This window comes from Marmota flaviventris, chromosome 15 (genome assembly GCF_047511675.1).
Source record: "Marmota flaviventris isolate mMarFla1 chromosome 15, mMarFla1.hap1, whole genome shotgun sequence".
Lineage (NCBI taxonomy): Eukaryota > Metazoa > Chordata > Mammalia > Rodentia > Sciuridae > Marmota > Marmota flaviventris.
Window position 1 is genome coordinate 36,876,202 of NC_092512.1, and position 20,554 is coordinate 36,896,755.

The 20,554-nt window shown below is 35.5% G+C and overlaps 1 protein-coding gene and 1 pseudogene across 6 annotated transcripts in view; both read right to left on the minus strand.

Moving 5' to 3' along the window:
* Vps13b (vacuolar protein sorting 13 homolog B) overlaps positions 1–20,554 on the minus strand; it is a 757,361-nt gene that overhangs the window by 47,983 nt on the left and 688,824 nt on the right. For all 6 annotated transcript variants that reach the window (XM_071602212.1, XM_071602213.1, XM_071602214.1 and 3 more), the window contains 7 exons: positions 12,777–12,932; positions 4,442–4,705; positions 4,075–4,158; positions 3,721–3,896; positions 2,873–3,043; positions 2,326–2,527; positions 1,024–1,212 (listed from right to left, as the gene is read on the minus strand). In XM_071602212.1, coding sequence (XP_071458313.1) covers positions 1,024–1,212; positions 2,326–2,527; positions 2,873–3,043; positions 3,721–3,896; positions 4,075–4,158; positions 4,442–4,705; positions 12,777–12,932 — 1,242 coding nt within the window. The remainder of the gene's footprint in view (positions 1–1,023; positions 1,213–2,325; positions 2,528–2,872; positions 3,044–3,720; positions 3,897–4,074; positions 4,159–4,441; positions 4,706–12,776; positions 12,933–20,554) is intronic.
* LOC114103064 (synaptojanin-2-binding protein pseudogene) lies at positions 16,963–17,403 on the minus strand (annotated as a pseudogene).

The following is a 20,554-nucleotide window of genomic DNA, read 5'->3' on the forward strand; positions in this document are numbered from 1 at the left end:
GCACTTTGGCAGGCAGGCAGAACATAAACATATGTTGCCCAGACAACCTTGAGGAAATGGATACCAGCCTTGAACACTGAAGAAAGACCAATTTCTTGTTTCAGGGAAATTTGTTTTTTAAAAAATGACCAAAGAACCCTAACTTTTCTTAAAAGACTCTTCAAAGATGCTCAAAACAACTTCTTCCCAAAGAAAGGTCATCCTGAATTCTACTATTCTGATAAAGTACCCCTTCTCCTTCTCATTTGGGATAGCTAAAATAATGAAGATAATTTTAAGTACAGCAAGAGACTTCCACATGTCACACTAGATATTATTCGTTCATACATACAATTTAATGTGATTAGTTGCTATATTATTCATCTAATTAGTTTTCATAGACTTTAGATTTATGCTGAAAAGCACACACCATTTGTATTTATCTAAATAACTACTTAAATATTTTTGTTTGTTTGTGTGTGTGTGTATGTGTACATTCTCTAAAAACATGGGCACTAGTCAACTGTTGAAGAACTGTTGAAGTCCTTCAGTTGAAAACGTCTTATAGGAATTCCCTCTTAAAACATTGGTTCTACGGGGAAAACAGAATTGGTCCACATCATTTTGCTCAGGATGCCCTTTGCAGGAATATGACCTCTGCTCTAGGAGGCTTTGTTCTTTCACTCAATGCTTAGAATGTTAGCAACTTTACTTCCTGGTCTAAAAAAGGAGGCCAAGTACAATTTGTAGATATTTTGGAATAAGTTCATTCCCCTTCACATACTATATATAAATCAAGTGACTGCTGAGTGTTCTGAAAAGAGCAGTTATTGGATAAATTATGTGACACAACTTTTATCATTGGTAAAGGAAAAATATATTGTAAAACAGAAGTCTAAGAAATTAAGAAATAAAGTATTTTACTGCTATGTATTATTTAGAATATGTAATACCAAAAAGGGGTTAAAAAGAAAAGGTGGGTTTATATTAAATAGCTTAAGGGGATGGCACATTTGATTTGAGCCAAATCAACTCTGTCCTTACCTTCTGATGTCCTGGGAAAGCACCAAGTCTTATTTCAGCATCAATAAACCCTTCTTCGTCCAATGTCACGACTTCACCATTACCTCCATCTTTCCACTTTGGAGATGTCAGGTTATGGACTAGTTTAATTGCTACTGACTTGTGCACAGTGTTTGTATTTGCCCAATATATTCCAATCTGAAAAGCTTCCTGGAAAAATAATGCCTTAATTATAAAGTAATTTTTCTTAACTTTGGTATGTTTTTAAATCTCAATCCACAGGATCTTTTCTCATATGATATAATAGGTCCATTAAAGCAACCAAATATCATTCCACTTTTTTTTATAATGGCAACATATATTTTATCTTTGTTCCTAATGTTAATTTTGATTCACAATGAAATTCATATTTATGGACAGGAGAAACAAAACAAACTTGAGATGTGACTACCCTATAAATACCAAGTCTTAAAGACTGAAGGTTTCATCTCACTTGACAAGAGAATAACATGCAATAATAGGTCCATACAGGTCAACATTCCAATTCTATAAGGTAACAGTATTTGATTATTAAAAAAATGAAAAATGCAATTGAATAAAGATGTTTAGGGACTGGAATGCAAAAAAAAAAAAAAAAAAGAAAAAAGAAAAAGGACTCTGAAATTGTTTTCTATTAGGAAAATATTTTATTTAAGAGTTACTTTATTTTCTCAGATTTATGTCTATTTGAAATGATCTATCCTTATAAAGTTAGTTTTATAAATTAGAATACAAAATCTTCTGAAATTTTTATCTTGTGATTAGGTTTTTCTACCTGTGTCACTAATAATTCCATGTTGTTTTAATTAATAACTGGATAATCCTTCATAATTATGGACATACAATTATGGACATATAAAGGAAAAGGAGCCTGACAAAAATGGTGGTTCAGAAATCCTCCATACCTCACAGAATTCACAGAATTTAAGAACTGCAAAGATTATCAAGGGGATGGGTTAGCATATAGTACAACTCTGTATCCTTAACACACTGAGAGATCAATCTTAATACTTGTCAAATATCCCGCACACAATAGAAATGAGTATGTAATTAGTACAGGTTATCCAAATTTAATGATAACTCAACCATGAATACTGCTGATAGGGGGGGAAAAGACATCTGAAAAATCTCTGAATATCAAAGAACATTCCAGACTCCTTATGTATATATCTGTGAGGACAGTTTTCCACAATGGATTCATTCCGTTAAATCATAAATGCAACCTCAGAATAAAATCTAGTTGTTGAGAGAGAAGAATTATGTTAGTTTCAAAAGTTATAGTACCTGAAAATTAGGAGGAATAATAGTTTTGCTAGCAGGAACCTGTAGAACAATCTTCTCTCCTTCAAACAGCCAGAGGTCCCACTTGGACTGATTGATAAGCAGGGCCCAGGGCAGAAGTTCTATCAACAAAGTTCTAACATATGGCTTCCAGATCGACAGCTTCACTCGCATTGGGCTATCCCACTGACTCAGCTGTTCATTCCTGTTCCAAATACCACATCCAAGAGACTCAATGAAATATGATGACTTCAATATTCATGAAATACGTTTAAGGATTCCAGACACACAATGCTCCTGTAGGGTACCTCTTCACATCAGTCATTCAATGCTGAATTTGCAAGCAGGAAAAGCAACTTTTCATGCAATTATGTTGTATATTATGAGTAAATATATATATAAATGTACCTACTAGATGACAAAAGATCAGAATCTCACAAATACATGCAAATACATTTTTTCACACTATTTATGAGATCTTAATATTTTTGTGAACAGTCATTTCTTAATATATAAGTGTGTATAGAAAAAGATAGCTGAAGACTATTACCTGTCAGAATCCTTCTTAATATAGGGCCATGTGGGTTCGAGAGATTTTTCTGGCCCATAGAATTCATCAAGGATCTGATTAACTGTACCTCCAGGGTGTATCTTAGTGGCTATTTGTTTAATTAGGGCTGTTGAGATGGGGACAGCACAATCTGAAGGGTCATATTCTTCTCTAGAAAATGGAAAAAAAAAAGTGTTAGATTTCTAAGTGGTCTACAATTTATTAAAAAAACCCTAAAAATGTACTATGAATCATACTTTTAGGCGAGATTGAGTCCATTTTCAGTGATTTAGGAAAGTATGATAGTTTTTGGATGATTTGGGCCTTGGCCTTTCCTTCTCACTTGACCCTGCTTGGGTGAGATCTCAAGTCATGCCTTCTTCCACTACAGAAATCATGTGTCAGTTAAATTTAAACTAAATTATATTTTCTGATGACCTCTCCTGATTGGCTCTTTCTTTCTCTTGTTTTGAGTAGTAACATTTTTATTATAAGGGAATAATACACACTTGAGAATGGGAGAGTGGGCAATCATATGGAAGGAAGAAAAGAGGGCAGAGAAGAGGGTGAGAAGAGGGAGAGAGAGGAAGAGAGGACGAAAGCGGGAGAAGGGCAGGGGAGACACCCAAAAAACAAAACTCTTATTTCTAATCTTGATGAGAAAGGATGAATTTTATCTAAAACTATAGAGGAGGATAAGAGAATAAGAAAATACTAGGCAGGGTAATTTAAAATAACATTCTCCTAAGATAAAAATTCCATTCATGCTCCTCCAGCCCCCAACAGTACAAGGTTAATTTTCTACTGAATTTCTCTTAGGAATATAAAAAAATGTATTTTGCTAATACCTTGCTTGAAATGTTAGGTGATGTACAAGATCAGGTTCTATGTTTTGCAGTGGTTTTTCCTGCCCTCTTCCTGGAATAATCTGTGTTTCATTCAATCCCAGACTCCTTTTCTCCAAATGTATGATAATGGGGTCTGGAAGATGACTTCTCATGATAAAAAGAGGGCTGAACACAATCTATAAAAATAAAAGGACAGAACAACTTTCATATTTGCTTTGTTGCAGTATTCCAGCTGTTTGATGCTGAAACAAACTTGTAATAAATCTCTTCCCTGGGTCACTGTGACCTTAATTTATTTCAGAACAGGAAAGGTCAGAGTCATATACCATATTTTAGGATTGGGAAAGCACTCACCATTCGTTGTTGCACTTGAGAGTTGGGTTCTAAAGTCAAAACTGTACACCAGACATAAATAATGGAACTGTTTGAAGATGGCACCTGCACATGAGATAGCAGAGGATTCTATTAAATACTGAACTGCTTACTCATTAATCAAAATAAGACACAGATATAATATCAGTTTGGATGATAAAAAATAATTTCAAGTTAGATAAAAAGCCACCAAAAACAAAAACAACTATGCAAAAACAGACTTCATCATGGCATAAAGCAAATGCACAGTGGATCGATGGGGCCAAGTCTTTCCATAAAGAACATTTCAATTTTAAAGCTGCTTTATTTTAGATTCTCATCCCTGGATCTCATATTCTCATTCTCATACCTGGATGACAATGCTATACTCAGAGGCTTTGGATTCTAGGCACACGTCTCTTGACCAGTCTTCATCTCCTTTGGCCTTCACACACAACTCTGTCAGTTCACTGTTTTCTAATATGTACGAAGGTAATTTTTGTTTGGCTGTGAGGCAGTCAAAATGTTCTCGAACTACAGCTTGTCCATCTTGTCCAATATAATGCTGAACGACTTTTAGTTCTATGCTTTGAGACAAATAACTACAGATGATCTGTCTTCCACAGATGATAATCTAAAAAACAATTTAAAAATACAGAAGGCTTCATGAATTCAGATTTCATTACATGTAATCATTTAGATAGATATGTTTATGTTAATGAAAAACAAATGAAGTAATTAGTTTAATATAAGAAAGAAAAGAGACTTAAAGGAAAGAATTTTGTTCTGTCATGTTGAGCTGTCAATACATAAAGGAGAGACTCATAGGCAGGGTCCAGTGCCCACCCAGAAATACTGACCAGGTGTGCTCTAGAGAGAAGATGAAACCAGAGACAAATATTTGTGAAAGAAAAGCTGTGCAAATATGCATTGACAGGGGATAGTTCACTTGAAGGAGAGGGTGCAAGCTCAACTCCAGAAATTGATACTGTAGGGACAGACTCAGGGTGAGAAGTCAGAGAAGGGGCCAGATGAAAAGGGGTGAGGAAGGGTAGAGGTGAATCAGGAGAAAGTAGGTTTGCTGAAGCCATGATATAATATTAGTTTGGATGATAAAAAATAATTTCAAGTTAGATCAGAAGGTGGTGATTAATCTCATCAAATAATGTATAAGATGAAAAAAATGGGAGTTGAAAGTAAGCATTAGCTCTGGTAACTGAATGGAAAATTGTGGTCTATCTATACTTTGAAGCTGATTTCTTATAGTTTATTGTACTCTTATCCAGGAAGAGATATCTGAATACACTACTACAAATGATCTTTGACTGAGATACCCCATTATATTTTACTTTATTCAGTTTTTTTCTACATTGTAGAAGTATTTTAACTTTATAAAACACATAGAATTACCCATTAAATTCTCAGACCTAACTTTGTATCTGGACAAGAGTATAGTTTATAATGGATATTAAGAAATGTTTCTTAAATTGGTTGAAATTGAAAAGATATTGGAAAATTTACTCTTATGTAGTAAATAATTTTAGAAAGCAAATACTTCTGTAATAAGTATTCACCATGGTTATACAAACAGAACTAGTTCACAAACTACATTTCATATTTTTAATATTTTTATAGATTATAAAATAATAACTAATACATATAGTATACTAAAAGGTCTAAACATGTGATGATTAACTTTAATGTGTCAACTGGGCTATATTTTTATTTTTTAAAATATTTTTAAGTTGTAGATGGACACAATACCTTTATTTATTTTTATGTGGTGCTAAGGATGGAACCCAGTGCCTCACACAACTGGGTTATATTTTTAATCAAACATTATTCTCAATGTGTCTGTGGGGATGTTTGTAGATGACATTTACCTTTGAATTGGTAAACTGAATAAAAACAGATTGCCCTCCCAATGTGAGAACATCACCCAGTCAACTGAAGACCTAACAAACAAAAAATGCTTATAGAGAAGGAACTCATTCTGTCTTACTACTTGAGTCGGGACACTGGTCTTTTTTGGTCTTTGACCTTGAACTGTCACATTGGCTTTTCTTGGGTCTTGAAGTTGCTAGCTTTTGGACTAGCACTTTTGCCACTGGCTCTGCTGGTTCTCAGGCCTTCAGACTTAGACTGGAAAATGACCTATCAGCTCTCCAGCATACTGACTGCAGATCTTTTTACTTTTCTGTCTCTGTAATCATGTGGGCCAAGAGATAATTAATCATTCCCCCACACACTGCACATGCTATATTGGTTCTGTTTCTCTGGAGAACCTTATATAGAAAGTATTTCCCAAATTAACCTATTTATTCTATTCTCACAGCAACCTTATAAAGTAGGTGCTATTATCTCTCTCCATCTTAACAAGTAGAAAAACCACAGGCACAGAGATGTTGAATAACTTGCAAGTTGGTACCCAGAAAATCTGGCCTAGAATCTGTGTTGAAGATCACTTTTGATAGTCTGTCACTCATAAAATTAATACCTATTCATAAGAAAATTTAGATTCCCAAGGAAAGAGGGTAAAGGCTGATCACCATAACACAAATGTGGCAGATGTCATTGGGTTCCCTTTCCATAGCTGGTCCTTCTTTACTCCTGCTGTTAAAAACTGATTTGGTCTAGGTATCAAAAGATAGTCAAGCACTCAGGGGAGGTGGATATCTCCCTTGAACTTTGGAGGCTGTACTGAAATGGGTAAAAACTAATCCTGGTAAATCCATTCCCTCTTAACCAATGATTACCTTAGTGGTAAATGTGTTTTGGCTAGTAATATGAAAAGGAAAGATGGCAAAGGCTTGGAGAAGATTTTACTCCTTGAAAGAAGGGAGACAATTTGAGAAGAGAAAGTTCTCTGTTATGGAAGATATTATAAGAGGATGTACATCTTGAGATCAGAAAGGCACATCAGAGGATGGCAGAGAAGCAGATACAGTACTGAGGTGCGGAGGTCACCAATACCAAACCCACCTTCTTCCTTCTTTTGATGTGAAACAAAATGTACAAAATAGGAATAATAATAATAGGATCTACCTCATTAACTTGCTATGAAGATTAAAAAGTATATATTTGTTCAAATTTTATGAGTTTATTACATCTTTTTTAAGATAAAACATTTGGAAAACAACTATATTGCAAATAACTTGTATTCAGAATATACAAAGAACTCTTAAAATTCAATAATAAGTAACCACCTAGCCTTTTTTCTAAGTGGAAAAAAAAATCTGAGCCTTTTCACTAGAAAAGAAAAACAGGTAACAAATAATCATATGAAAATGTTCAATATTATTTGCTATCAGAGAACTGCAACTCAACACAAGATAAAATTTTGTCTCTACATACTTTTAGAATGACTGCAATCCAAAAAGAAAAATACTAACTGCTGCCTAGGATGCAGAGCAACAGAAACTCTTTTTTAAAAATATTTTTAAAAATTATTTCTTTTTAGAAATACATGACAGTAGGGTATATTTTGACATATTATACATACATGGAATACAACTTCCCATTCTTGTGGTTGTAAATGATGTGGAGTTACACAGCTGGTATATTCATAGGAAAGTTATGCCATATTCATTCTACTGTCTTTCCTATTCCTATCTCCCCTCCCTTCCCTGCATTCCTCTTGTCTAGTTCACTGAACTTCTATTCTTCCCCTCCTGCCTTTGTTGTATGTTAGCATCCACATATCAGAGAAAACAGTCAAACTTTGTGTTTGGGGAACTGGCTTATTTCTCTTAGAATAACAGACTATAGAGCCATCCATTTACCAGCAAAGGTAATAAAGTCATTCTTTTCTATGGATGAGTAACACTCCATTGTGTATGTATACATTTTTTTTTTTTTTATCTATTCAACTGTTGAAGGGCACCTAGGCTGGTTCCATAGCTTAGCAACTGTGAATTGAGCTGCTATATACATTGCATTATAAACATTGATATGGCTGCATCACTGTAGTATGCTGATTTAAAGTTCTTTGGGTATATACCAAGGAATGGGATAACTGGGTCAAACAGTGATTCCATTCCAAGTTTTCCGAGGACTCTCCATACTGCTTTCCAGAGTAGTTGCACCAATTTGCAGTCCTATCAGCAATGTATGAGTGTACCTTTTCCCCGGCATACTCATCAGCATTTATTGTTACTTATATTTTTGACAATTGCCATTCTGACTGGAGTGAGATGAAATCTCAGAGTAGTTTAAATTTGCATTTCTCTAATTGCTAGAGATGTTAAATATTTTTTCATATACTTGTTGATTATTCATATTTCTTCTTCTGTAAAGTGTCTATTCAGTTCCTTTGCCCATTTATTGACTGGGTTATTGGAAAAAGCATATTTTATAAACATAATTAGTTGATACTTTTCCCATGTCATCAAGAGTTCTCTGTGACCATCTTTTTAAATGAGCTATTGTTTACACAAATAAATATGATTATTTTTGAAGGAACTATTATTTATCCAAAAGAAACCTACTAGATTGATAGATCAAAAATGAAATGTCATTTTTGTTCTACCTTGTGCCATTTAAATACTGGGATTCAGTATTTTCTTCAATATTTATTTTCTAACTATCCATTCATTTGCATTTTCTTTAGGAGCACATGTTTAAAACCAAGCTACATTTCACTGTTATACTTCCCTTAGACATGAGAGCCATTATATCTTTTAAAACTATGTTTTCAAAATAATAAACTAAAAGTCTATGAGCCCTAAATTAGCAGGCAAGCTTTTCTTTAGCATATGCTAGGGATTACTAGACACTCAAGAAAAAGTCTTGTGATGCCATAACAACACCTAACTTTAAATAAGCATTTGAAAACTTGGAGGCAGTATTTAACTCTGTTTTTATTCTTGATATGCTAAGCCTGGCAACATGTGTGCACCACTCTTGCCTTACAACCTTTGGACCCCAGGAGATTTAGAAGAGAATTTTGCTGTCTCTCACAGAAACCACAGACTATCTGCAAGCATCTGGGTCTCACTTTGTTTAAAGACAAAGATCCTCTTGGTGGGTTTTTATAGTTTCATTTTCAACTAAAAAGCCTGTTAAATAGGCTTTCAGATTTGATAAAAAGAACATCTTTACAAGTGGCCAGGGAGGGAAGACTACTGGGATAAAGGACAATCCAAAATGGCCACTCCTCTGAGTGGTGCTCTTTCATGGTTGTGGGTTCAGGAGAGTTCTGTCTGCTCTTCTTCAAAGTGGCCAACTTATAATGCTTTTATTTTGAAAATTATGGTTAGAATTTCAAGATTAATTTATCAGTTGAAGACAGCTACTTACTTTTTTTTAATGTAGGGTTTCTCTTTAATACATATTTCCAGCTTTCACACTAATTCCCCTGTTTTACCAAAGCCACAAAGATGAGCATTGAAGATTTCCACATATGATTTTACTTAGCAGGTTTCAGAACTCTTATTAGATCAGTGCCAAGAATAGTGATGTTAAAGAATAACTCCAGAGTACCAGATGCACTGGAAAATGATATCTTATCCATGATTAAAAGTATGTGTATAAAGATGCAAATATACATACATTTGGGCTTTTAGAGTGGTGAAGGTTTATTCAATGAAGGCCTGGGAAACACAGAAGCAATGTGTACATGAGTAGTCATATAATGTATAAAGGTCCTGGGAAATTTTATATGTGGTCAATTTTGATTCAGTTGTGGGAAATGAGAGGAATATAGGAAAGGCAGAGTACAGATAACAAAACTTCAATGTTAAAAAGAGCTTTAGCCAACTCTCCATTATCCAGGGGCATATTAATGTGGTTAAGGTACATGCACTCACCTCACTAAATAAGTCTTGGTAATTAGGCAGCTGCAGTTTATTGCAAATTTCCAGGCCCAGGTGGAACAGAAGGAAAGAAGCCAAGATGTGAGGGAGGCAAATATCCATGGAGCTCTTCTGAAGCTTGATTCCTTCCTTCCTCCCTCATCTCTCCATCTGAGGAAATCCTATGTCTCTCATGTACTTTAACTAGACCTAATCTGGATGTTAAACTACCCTGACAATAAAAATTAAATCCAATTGGAAAAGACATTTAAAATTTTTGCTTGTGTGTGTGTGAGTGAGAAGGAAGAAGGAGAAGGAGAGAGGTAAAATTTTGTGAGAAGTTTTTAGAAATGTGTTTTTTAATTGACCAACTACTTTGACATTTGATTTACTGTTGCATTGTGTAATATCTGTGTAGAAACATCATATTAATTTATCCCTGAAACTTAATATAATTCCTTGAAAATACAGATCTATGCAAGAATGAGGTGCTACTGTAGGTTAACACCAAAAAGTCCAACTAGTCCATTCTCATGCCTGAGAATATATTTCATTATAATAATTTTAATTGAAGTTAACTGGACTATGAGTGAGTTGGGCACACTGTAAGTACTCTGTATACACAAACTCATTTAATGTTCACACTAACTTCCTAAGGAAGCCACAATTACTATCCTTATTTTATAGATAAAGAAACTGCTTCAAAAAAGGTGAAATGATTTCCTTAAGATCACACAGTCAGCAAGGGGATACAGATGGGTTACCTAGGATCTTAATTGCTAGGATATAACACTAAAACCATTTCTTGGCACCATTTCACTAATTAGTAAATGTTCTAGCAATCACATGGAGAAGAACTGAAGAAACTGTGGTCCCTGGATCAGCAGAATCTGCCATCACTGGGAACATGTTAGAAATACAGGCCACTCCTAAGATCTACTGGATCTGAAACTCTGGGGGAGGGATCCAGCAATCTGTGTTTTGATAAGCCCTCCAGGGATTCTTATGCGCAGCTGAGAGAGAGAAGCCTGGGCCTAGAGACAAAGAAAACATGCTAGCCCCCTTCACAGTTTGAAAGACCTGAATATAGAGGTGAGTTGTCCTTATTACAAGGTGTTGTGTCTTGGCTGTATACACCTCACAGTTCTGAACAATGCTAAAAGCTTGTGGAATGGTGAAAGGTTTTGGTAAAATTTGGGAAGAACTTTCTAACAGTTGGTAGAAATCAACAACAGAAAGGGCTGTGGATGAGGGGATGGGCTCTCATCTGAATTCTTCAAACAGAGGCTAAGTGATCATTTCTCAGACATGCTAGTGAATGAGAAGGTAGATGAGGCATTTCCAAAAGAGCACGAGTGGAGAATCTGAACCCCAGTTGTATTTGTTGAGCAGGTCTTTACTGAGTGAACACCAAGTAAGAGCACTCTAGGACTGATGGCAGTCAGGGGCACTTCCAGCTCTTTCAACTAGCTCAAAGCTCACACTAGTAGTTTGGTCTCCCATGAATCCTTCAAAAAGATCCATAAGATTCATTTATCCCATCTTTGTGTCATTTTTTTATGATATATCATCTGCTTGGGATGTTCTTTCTTAATCTAAATTCTAATATTTCCCAAGTTCTAGCTTAAGTTATATCTTTTAGTAAAACCTCTGCTTACTCTCAATTGTATACATGGCTGAATTTACATACATTTGCAATTTTAGAGCAAAGATTGTGTCACATACTTGGTGTCTTTCACTTTACTCTGTTTCACATCTTAAGAACTGTAGGTGACCAATACATACTCTGAGAAATGACATCTAATCGAGAAGAGTCTTCACACTTCTTCTCTGGACTCCTCTGCTATAGTTCTCTTTTCATTTTTGCTGGTCATACTAATGGAATATGAAGCCCTCTCTCTGATTAGGTGCAGACCAAGAATGTACATGGTTCGGGGCCTACTATTCCTCTCTCTCCAGTTGCTTCCTGCTTGTTTTTGGCACAGGGCAGCAGAAGAACTCCTGCTGCTTGATAAGAGGAGCTCCCCTTTCCAGGGCCCAGTACTGTTTCTATCATGTCCTAGTTCACATACGCTCTGGCTTGACTGCTAGAATCCAGATGCAGATGTATATGTGAAAACTCTTATGACAAATCCAGTTATTATGTGTGTGGTGAAGCCAGTTTTCAGATTTTAATACTTCCTTTTTTTTTCCTTTCTACTCTTGTCATATGCTCCAAGCTTGAAAAACATCTTTTAGAAACCACATTTTCACATCTTAGTAACACAAAAAAAGTGTCAGATACTTTTTTCCCTTCACAGTCTTAGAACTTCAAAAACAGCCAAAAGGAAGTTTTATAAAATACGTAAAAATATGTGCTGAGAGCTGAGGTTTTATATGCCAAGAGTTAGGCTGCAGTGAATTTTTACTGCAGTTAATATTAACTTCTCGAAGAGAAAAGCTTGCTGGAGACCCAGGCTTACCCTGTCACGGGACAATATCACAACACTTTCACACAGCTTCTTCTCACATGCTGCAGAACCAACTCCTGGTTATCCACTGGTGGATTATCTAGGGTCCCCACCACCCCTTCTTCACTTCCATTTCAGTAAAGGCCTTTGGCTATTTCACAGCTCATTAGCACCTCCACCAGAAGGTAGGTGGTGACAGGGAGAAGAGGTGAAACTAAAATCAGTAAATTTTACTGCTCGTTAGCAGCTCTTGTAAAAGATGTGGGACAAGGGGTTTGATACCATCATCATCATCATCATCATCATGCTCATCAACGAGCATTTATTAGGTGCCCATATGCATGGTTGTAGTAAGCCTAACCACTGTGATATTTTCATTATAAATTATTTACATTTATTTTAAGTTTCATCTCTACTACATCAAATATATGAGATGTCTAGGACATGAATACAAAGAACTTACCTGTTTTTGCACTCCATTGAGTTGTTGAACCTTGATTATGAGTGATGCAGTTCGACCCTTGTACTGAATTGTTCTAATAAACGTCCCAGCGTGGTCCACACTGAAGGGTTCTGACCAACGCCAATTGCCCCAACCTTCAATACAGATGTGCAACAGCTGGAGAGAAAAACAATAATCGTCACAATGCCAAATGTGCCAACAAAAATCTAGTCCTAAAATGAATGTCTCATTGCTGGAAAACCTTTCTATTTCTAATATCTAGCATCTGTTTTCTTTCTAACCTGCATTATTCATCCATTTCTAGCTTATTCCACCAGGCTAAGAATAGAAAATATGCCACATAGAGTCAATGTAGTTTTCCAGATCACATAGTAAAAGGCCTGTTGAATATCTGAGAAAAGACCCATTTCATTCATTTTGGAGGACAATAAGGTTTAAATATGAGATCAAAGAGCCTTGTCTTAGCTGATAGGTTTTTTTTTTTTTTGGTACTGGGCATTGAACCCAGGGACACTTTGCCATAGAGCTACATCCCAAGTCCTTTATATTTATTATTATTTTTTATTTTGAGACAGGGTCTCACTACGTTGTTTGGCTGGCCTTGAACTTGAACTCAGACTCCCATGTCACTAGGATTATAGGTTGGGTATTTACCACCATTGTCCAGCAGTTTATTCCTTCTTATAGTTAGGTAGTAATAAAAGCTAAGTTTGGTTTGTGGCATTTTATTATTATTATTATTTGGGCACTTGAGGGTAAACTTATTTTTTTCCTCTAATCTTACAGAAGAGTATAGGTTTTGTACACAAAGGATATATCAGGATCAGGGTGTTAACAGTGGGTAGAGGCCACAGGGACATTCAAGCCAATAGGAAGTCTTTTCCTCAGCAAGTCTGCCAAGGCCTACCAGATTTTTCTATGCCAAGTTTGGAGGAGATCACAAGCCTTACAAGGCTGTCATTTCTCTGATCAAATAACTTGGACGTCTTGGAATGTCATTTCTTATGGTCCTGCTATCTGTCTTCTGGAAACATCTCCTTTCTGTAGTGACATGGAATATGCTTATAGTAATCTGAGATGTGTATATAACAGGGGGTACCCAAGGAGATAGGATGTTGAAATGGAATGATAAGATGTTTGTGGAGACTCTGGTTGGCCCCAGTTATTCTGCTGTGTCTGCTGCTATTGAAGGGGCACAGAACCAGAGGAGCCAGTCCAGTGGGCCTGTAGCAGGTGCATGGCATTATTTTTTATCCTAAATTACCATTCCTTATTTTTTTATTTTGATAAAGAACAAAATAGCAATTTGAAGATTTTGTTCATTTAATATACTCTCCTTATGAGATCACAATATCAAATTAGAAATACCTTCAGTATTTTGATGTAAGAGAAAATCTTTGTTCTATTTTTTTTGCAGTATTTATTTACTGTAACTTTTACAAACCGACTCTCTTGATTCATATTTTAACTTATTCATATATTTTGCCACTTTTGGTACTATCTGGATTTCTTCTGTAGTTATTTAATTTTCCTATTTTGACCCATTAAATACAGCTAAGGAAATCAGTTTATGTGGGCATTCCAAAGTAATAATAATTATAAGTACTTCTTTAGGACATATTTATATGAAAATAACAATGTTCTATCTGTTTTTAAGTCACCCAGTATCATTGGTCATCCAACATGCGTTTTTATGGATGAGTAAGGTGGGGTCCTACCATGAACAAAGTATTTTAAAAAACATAACTTATTACCCTGTCTTTAATATATGGCCCCACTCTGGTTCTTTCCCCACACAATTGCCAGTGATTCTATGAAATCAAAAGCCTACCAGTGATGACTTCTAAAAAGGAAGGCTAATAGCTAAGAAGAAGAAGAAGGAAAAAACAAACAAACAAACAAACTAAAAACCTAGACAGCAAATACCTTCATGGGGAAATAGGGTCTTACATACTCTTTCCAACATAAAAGTACTAGAATATCTTTGATGTTTAAATATAAGTTACAGGGAAGAAAAAAGAATAGCAGTATTTGGAACCGGGTCAGTTTTTTATAGCAGCAATTGGGAATAAAGCTCAGGGCACATACAAAACTAAAAGAAACAAGAAAGTTGTTTTCTTTGGAGAGACTAGTAGCTGGAAACGACAAAAAAATAATGAGGCAAGGTACTTAAGGTCAAGTTCAGCTATATTTTTCCTGAACATTCCATAGACTCTAGAGATAGCTTTAATATACACTATGTAATTTTAATTGAGAACTGTTCACAATTGTATATGAGCTCAATGTAAGATAGCTGCTTTCTCTGTGTACCCAGCTTTTAATAACTGAATGTCACCAAGAGTATGCTGTCAGGTTTTTGCCTGGCAGCTATTTGTTCTCAGAATGTGGGAATAGATTATTTTTTTTATAGAATTATAAACTTTTGATCCATTTGGATTTAGTTCACAAAGAAAAGTTAAGTGGTAGAAAAACTTTTATAACACTTCTCATATGTATCATTAATTGAATATATGTGAAGTTTGGTCATTTGTTTAAAAAAATACCTAAATATTCAGTAGTAATTTGATGTATATAACTTATTAGGAAAGGAATTAAATTCTTAAGAGAGAAATCTGCACAAAGAATTTGAGGACGCTCAGGAGTACTACATTCCTCCTTCTCAGGGTGTAATTAACCCCATGCTTGGGAGCCTATGGCCCTGGGTTTGGGCACTGGATGGCAGTGCTCAGATACTCCCAGACATCAAGTCAGGGTGGGAGGTGGTATTCTTGCTAGACCCACTGACTCACTTTCACTGCTACAGTACTTAAAAAATCTCCATTTAATAACAAATACTCATGTATCTATTTTCATTTCTATACAGAGGGAAATGTAAAATCAGGTACAAAAATGTGAAATTTGTGTTAGACCATTTGATTTTAATGAGATCCCCCCTCCCCATTCATCCAATATATTTTCACTATGTAGGTACTGAATGGAAGGTTACTATGCTAGGCCCTACAGAGAAAATAAGAAGGAAGAGATGTGTTCTTTGTCTCACAAGGCACTTTTGATCTTACAGGGGAAATAAGACAAGGCAAATAATAAACAGGAAGCAGTGGGAGAGGAGCATAGCCCTAGAGTAGTCCAGAAGAGGGAGGGCCTGCTTCAGGGTTTTGTGACTGAGAAAGCTTCATCATTAGCTGGGTCTCACCTTACGTAGGATTTCAACCCACAAAGATGACAGCGGGCTCCTAGGCCAAAGAGACAATATGAAATATGAAAAGAAGAAACCATGCTTAGGGCAAATTCAATAGCCTTAATTGGCTGGATAAATGGAAATGTGGAAAAAAAGAGTGGGGGATAGGGTCAGATAGGTAGATCTGCCTGGTAATTCAGGAATTTGAGGGCAGTCACCGAAGCCTTCAGTTTAGTGAACAATGTACTACCACTACCAGAAGAGTAACTGCGGTATGTGGAGGAAGAAAAATTATAAAAGGATGATAGCAGTGTGGGGAAGGGGAAGGCAATAGGCTTTTTCCTCTTGCCTGGATACTGAGAAATTTTTATGTTCTCTTATCAACTTGGAAATTTTCTCTCACTTTTTATTTTATTTCATTTGTTTTTAGTTTTCTCACCTCTTTAATTTTCCATAAGGCATCAATATTATACTGTCATATATGCATATGTATGTGTATTATAAATGTATTTGCTTTTTTAAAAAAGTAAAGAGCTCTTCTTAGTCTCTTATGTCCAATATAGGCACCAAAAATGTATTTAGAAATTAAATAAAGGCCACAAGTATTTCCCAAGGAAGATCATTAAAAAAGAAAAATCCCTTCTTTCTCTCATGTCACATAGCTAACTTTCAATGCACGCCAGCTAATGAAAAGGTATCACCCATGATGAAAGGAAGACTGAACTGTTCCCTCTTTGGGTGGTAGCTGAATTTCTATTAGCAGACCTAGTAAAATATTTAACTCCTCATTTGTTCTAAGCAAGTCTTTTCTTCAGCTTTCCTTCAAACAATAACTTTACTCTTAGAATATGAAGACTTGGAGATTCTGAATAGCATGGTTCTGGGTGGGAATCAGTCACTTTAAATCATGTGTTGGCTATGCAGAGAGGGAAAGATATGGGACAATAACAGGGAAGGAGGAGAAAAGAAATGTAAGTTCACTGGGAGCACTAGACGACAGCAAGCCTTTCAAAGGTGTTGCCAGTATCTCACTAAGGCCCAGGCTGCCACCATGGTGACAGAAACACTGGCAGCAGCACCATAGCTATGGGAATACCACTTGGCTCCCCTTCAGCTCCATGTCCTATAGGTCCATTCTGCACCTGTAACCTGTGCTGCACTCTCAATGACACAGCATAGCCTGCGTTACCACACAGGGCTACCACATCCCGGTGCAGCAGGTTCTTTAGGTCTTGACCATGTAGCCAGAGGATCTTATCACCTACCCTCCAGGAGCAGCCCATCCAGGGCCGCAACCCCATTCTCTTTGATGAGGCTGAGGTAGATGCCACTGTCTTTAGAGACATGCTGCTGATCTGTCCCACCCACGATGTTGAAGCCCAGCCCTGAAAGTCCTCCCATGAGATCAATCTCTTCCTTGGTGACCAAATAATCCTCTCTTCCGTTCATGTTCTGCTGCTCGCCTGCTTCCTCCTCGGGTCAGCTGGAGCTGTGCACAGGTGAAGGTGAATCAGTCTCAGCCCGGTGTCCCAAGCACAGTCCTTTCAGTTTCCGAAGCATGCTGACCCGGCCAGGGCACAGGGAATGCAGGGAATCCTGGCTCTCACCTTCTTTTACCTCTTTTATTTCCCTTAAAGATGCACTTCCTCCACCACCTTTCCAAAAAATCTAGTTTTTTCATTCTTTTTGGTCCATTTAGCTAGTATGTAATATTTTCCACTGTGTGTGTGTGTGTGTGTGTGTGTGTGTATGTCAAATAGAACCCACAGGCCACAATTGTTGTGAGGTCCCAATGGGCTATGTTTTCTGTTTTTCAGCAGAACCCCCAGAATTACACTGGCATTTAGACTATATTCATAATTTTACTACTGAAGACCTCAGATAGGAGCATATATAGCTCAGTTCTTCTTTTTTTCCCCCTGTACAAGCTAAAACTTAGAAGTAGTCATCAGGGAGGACCACACACAGTGATGTCCAAAAGAGGAATTCCTGAATCAATATTCAGAAAAAAAATAAAAATAAGATAAAACCTTGGAAAATAGAGTACACCAAGAAAGAGAAAGAGCAAAATTAGGCAAAAGTTTTATATTACACTTTGAAATACAAATGATAAAAGTATCAAATATTTTCCATGAATTTATGTATTTCATTATTCATTTAAAAACTGTTATCGAGACTTTTTGTACCTCAATAACAGCAAATTAAAATTTGTCTTCGGACTTTTTTGTGGTATTCTTTTGCATTTTCTGGTTGTTTACCCCAAGTGATATGTAATGTCCAAAGAGAAACTAAAAATCTAAATAACTTCAAAAAATTTCCTGTTTCATTGTGTTCATCATAGAAATTTTAGGGATTATAAAAATTATCATGAAATCCAAGGGGAAATAAGCTATTGAGTATACATTCATTTATTTATATATTATAATATGCAAATATCTGGAAATGTTGTCTATATTAATACATTAAAACTTAGGTACCAAGCATTTGTTAGACTTTAAAACTCATCACTTTATGAGTCTAATGCACACTGGTCACTCAGTAAAATTAAATAAATAAATGAATAAAGCTTAATTAACATAACCAAAAGTAAGCATCCAAAAATTTTAATGGTGACATTTATATATAAAAATATCATAAAGTGAGCATTAAATTAAAATATTTAGAAAAGTTTATGTGTTCTGCATGGATATTAAATGAAACCACAAGTCAATGTGATCCCTCAGATCCACAACTCAGATATTATAATGTTGATATTAAGATATCAAGTATACCCCAAATAATAAAACAGATGAGCTTCATGAGTGAAAATTAAATTTAAATATATTTTAAAATTTTTATGCAAAATATTATCTGGAAAGCAAATTAAACAGATCAAAGTAAATTGCTTATTTCAAATGAATGAGTCTAAGTGGAACTGATAGTACATTTCACACTGCTAAGTTAGCGTAAAATTGATATATGTTGCTCATTGTGGCTTTTTCAAGGCAGTTGGATTTCAGGACATTAAGGGTATCTGAAATAATGCTAAGAACCGAGTAGAAAAATTTCTAGATGATGGCTCTTGTTTAATGTCATCATGACTCAATACTAAAACTCTTTGGACCCAACATATATCCATTCATATTTATAGAACACAATCTGCCATCTAAAAGAAAGATTAGGTAAAAATAAATAAAACAGAATTGTTTGTGAGTGGATACCTTGGATTCTTTGTTATGGTTTATTTTGGTAGAAGAAAGGAAAAAAGAAAGCAAGTTAAATATGAAAGTCTTTCCAAAGCAAATTTGCAGGAAGTGACAGACACTATCATGATGCAAGTGCTGGGCTGTTTGCTTTCCAAAGAAATATGAATATGTGTAACTTTCTCCTTCAGACTGAATTCACTGAAGGCCACAAATACTATGCAAGCAGCTTGAAGCAATCTCTTTAAAAAGGTTAACATACAAAAGACTGGAATAAAAATTGCAATGGGAGGGTAATACTTACATGAAAAATCTTAGTTTCATAGTTAGACTCATCAATTCTAAGAAAGAGTTTATCCCCAGGTGATAATATAAATATGTGTAAAGATTTATCTAGATGTGTGCTTATTCCAGAATATATTATTTGGTAGCACTAAAAATTGATTAAAAAATACAGTAAAAATAACAACATCTATCATTTATAAAAACTTTCTATGTGCTTGGCTAAGTGCTTTTTATACAATATTTTATTATTCCTTATAACAATTTTGTAGGGTAGGTACTTTTTTCCCACTTTTAAAAAAATATTTATTTTTTTAGTTTTAGGTTGTCACAACATCTTTATTTTATTCTTTTTATGTGGTGCTGAGGATAAAATCCAGTGCCTCACGCATGCCAGGTGAGCGCGCTACCACTTGATCCACATCCCCAGCCCTTTTTTTTTTTTCACTTTTAGAGATAAAAAAAAGCTAAGGTATACAGAGGCTGAGTGACATCTTCAGGGTTGCAGTGCTGGGGAGGGAAAATATGGGATTTGAACATGTACTAACTTACAGCTTCTATTCTTACTCATACTTACACTGTAGTCCTCTCAAACTACTGAAAAAATTCACAGCATGAAAAAAAAATGCTAACACTCTATTAACAGTAGATTAACTGAAAAAACTACAAAAAGATATGTACTGTCATGTATATCCAGAAAGAACAACAACAACAAGTTTGGTATGTGTAGTGTGTGAGTGTGTGTGTGTGTGTGTGTGTGTGTGTGTGTATGGGTTGTGGAGTTATATATTTAAAAAAAATTTTTTTTAGTTGTAGGTGGACACAATCTCTTTATTTCATTTTTATGTGGTGCTTAGGATCTAACCTAGTGCCTCACGTATGCTGGGTGAGCACTCTTACCACTAAGCCACAACCTCAGCCCCTTGAGTTTCCTTTTTTCATGTGTTTTGTATAATTTCCAAATTTTAGACTGAATTTAATTATTGTTTTCAGATAAAATTAATGTTAAAGTGAAAAAATCTAATAGTATATAGAGCTTGCATTTTGAGTAAGAAATTATGCATTTCTATTTTAAAACCCTATATTCAGTCTCTTGAATGAAGTTCTCCATGTGTCCTAGTCAAAGTCACTTGTAC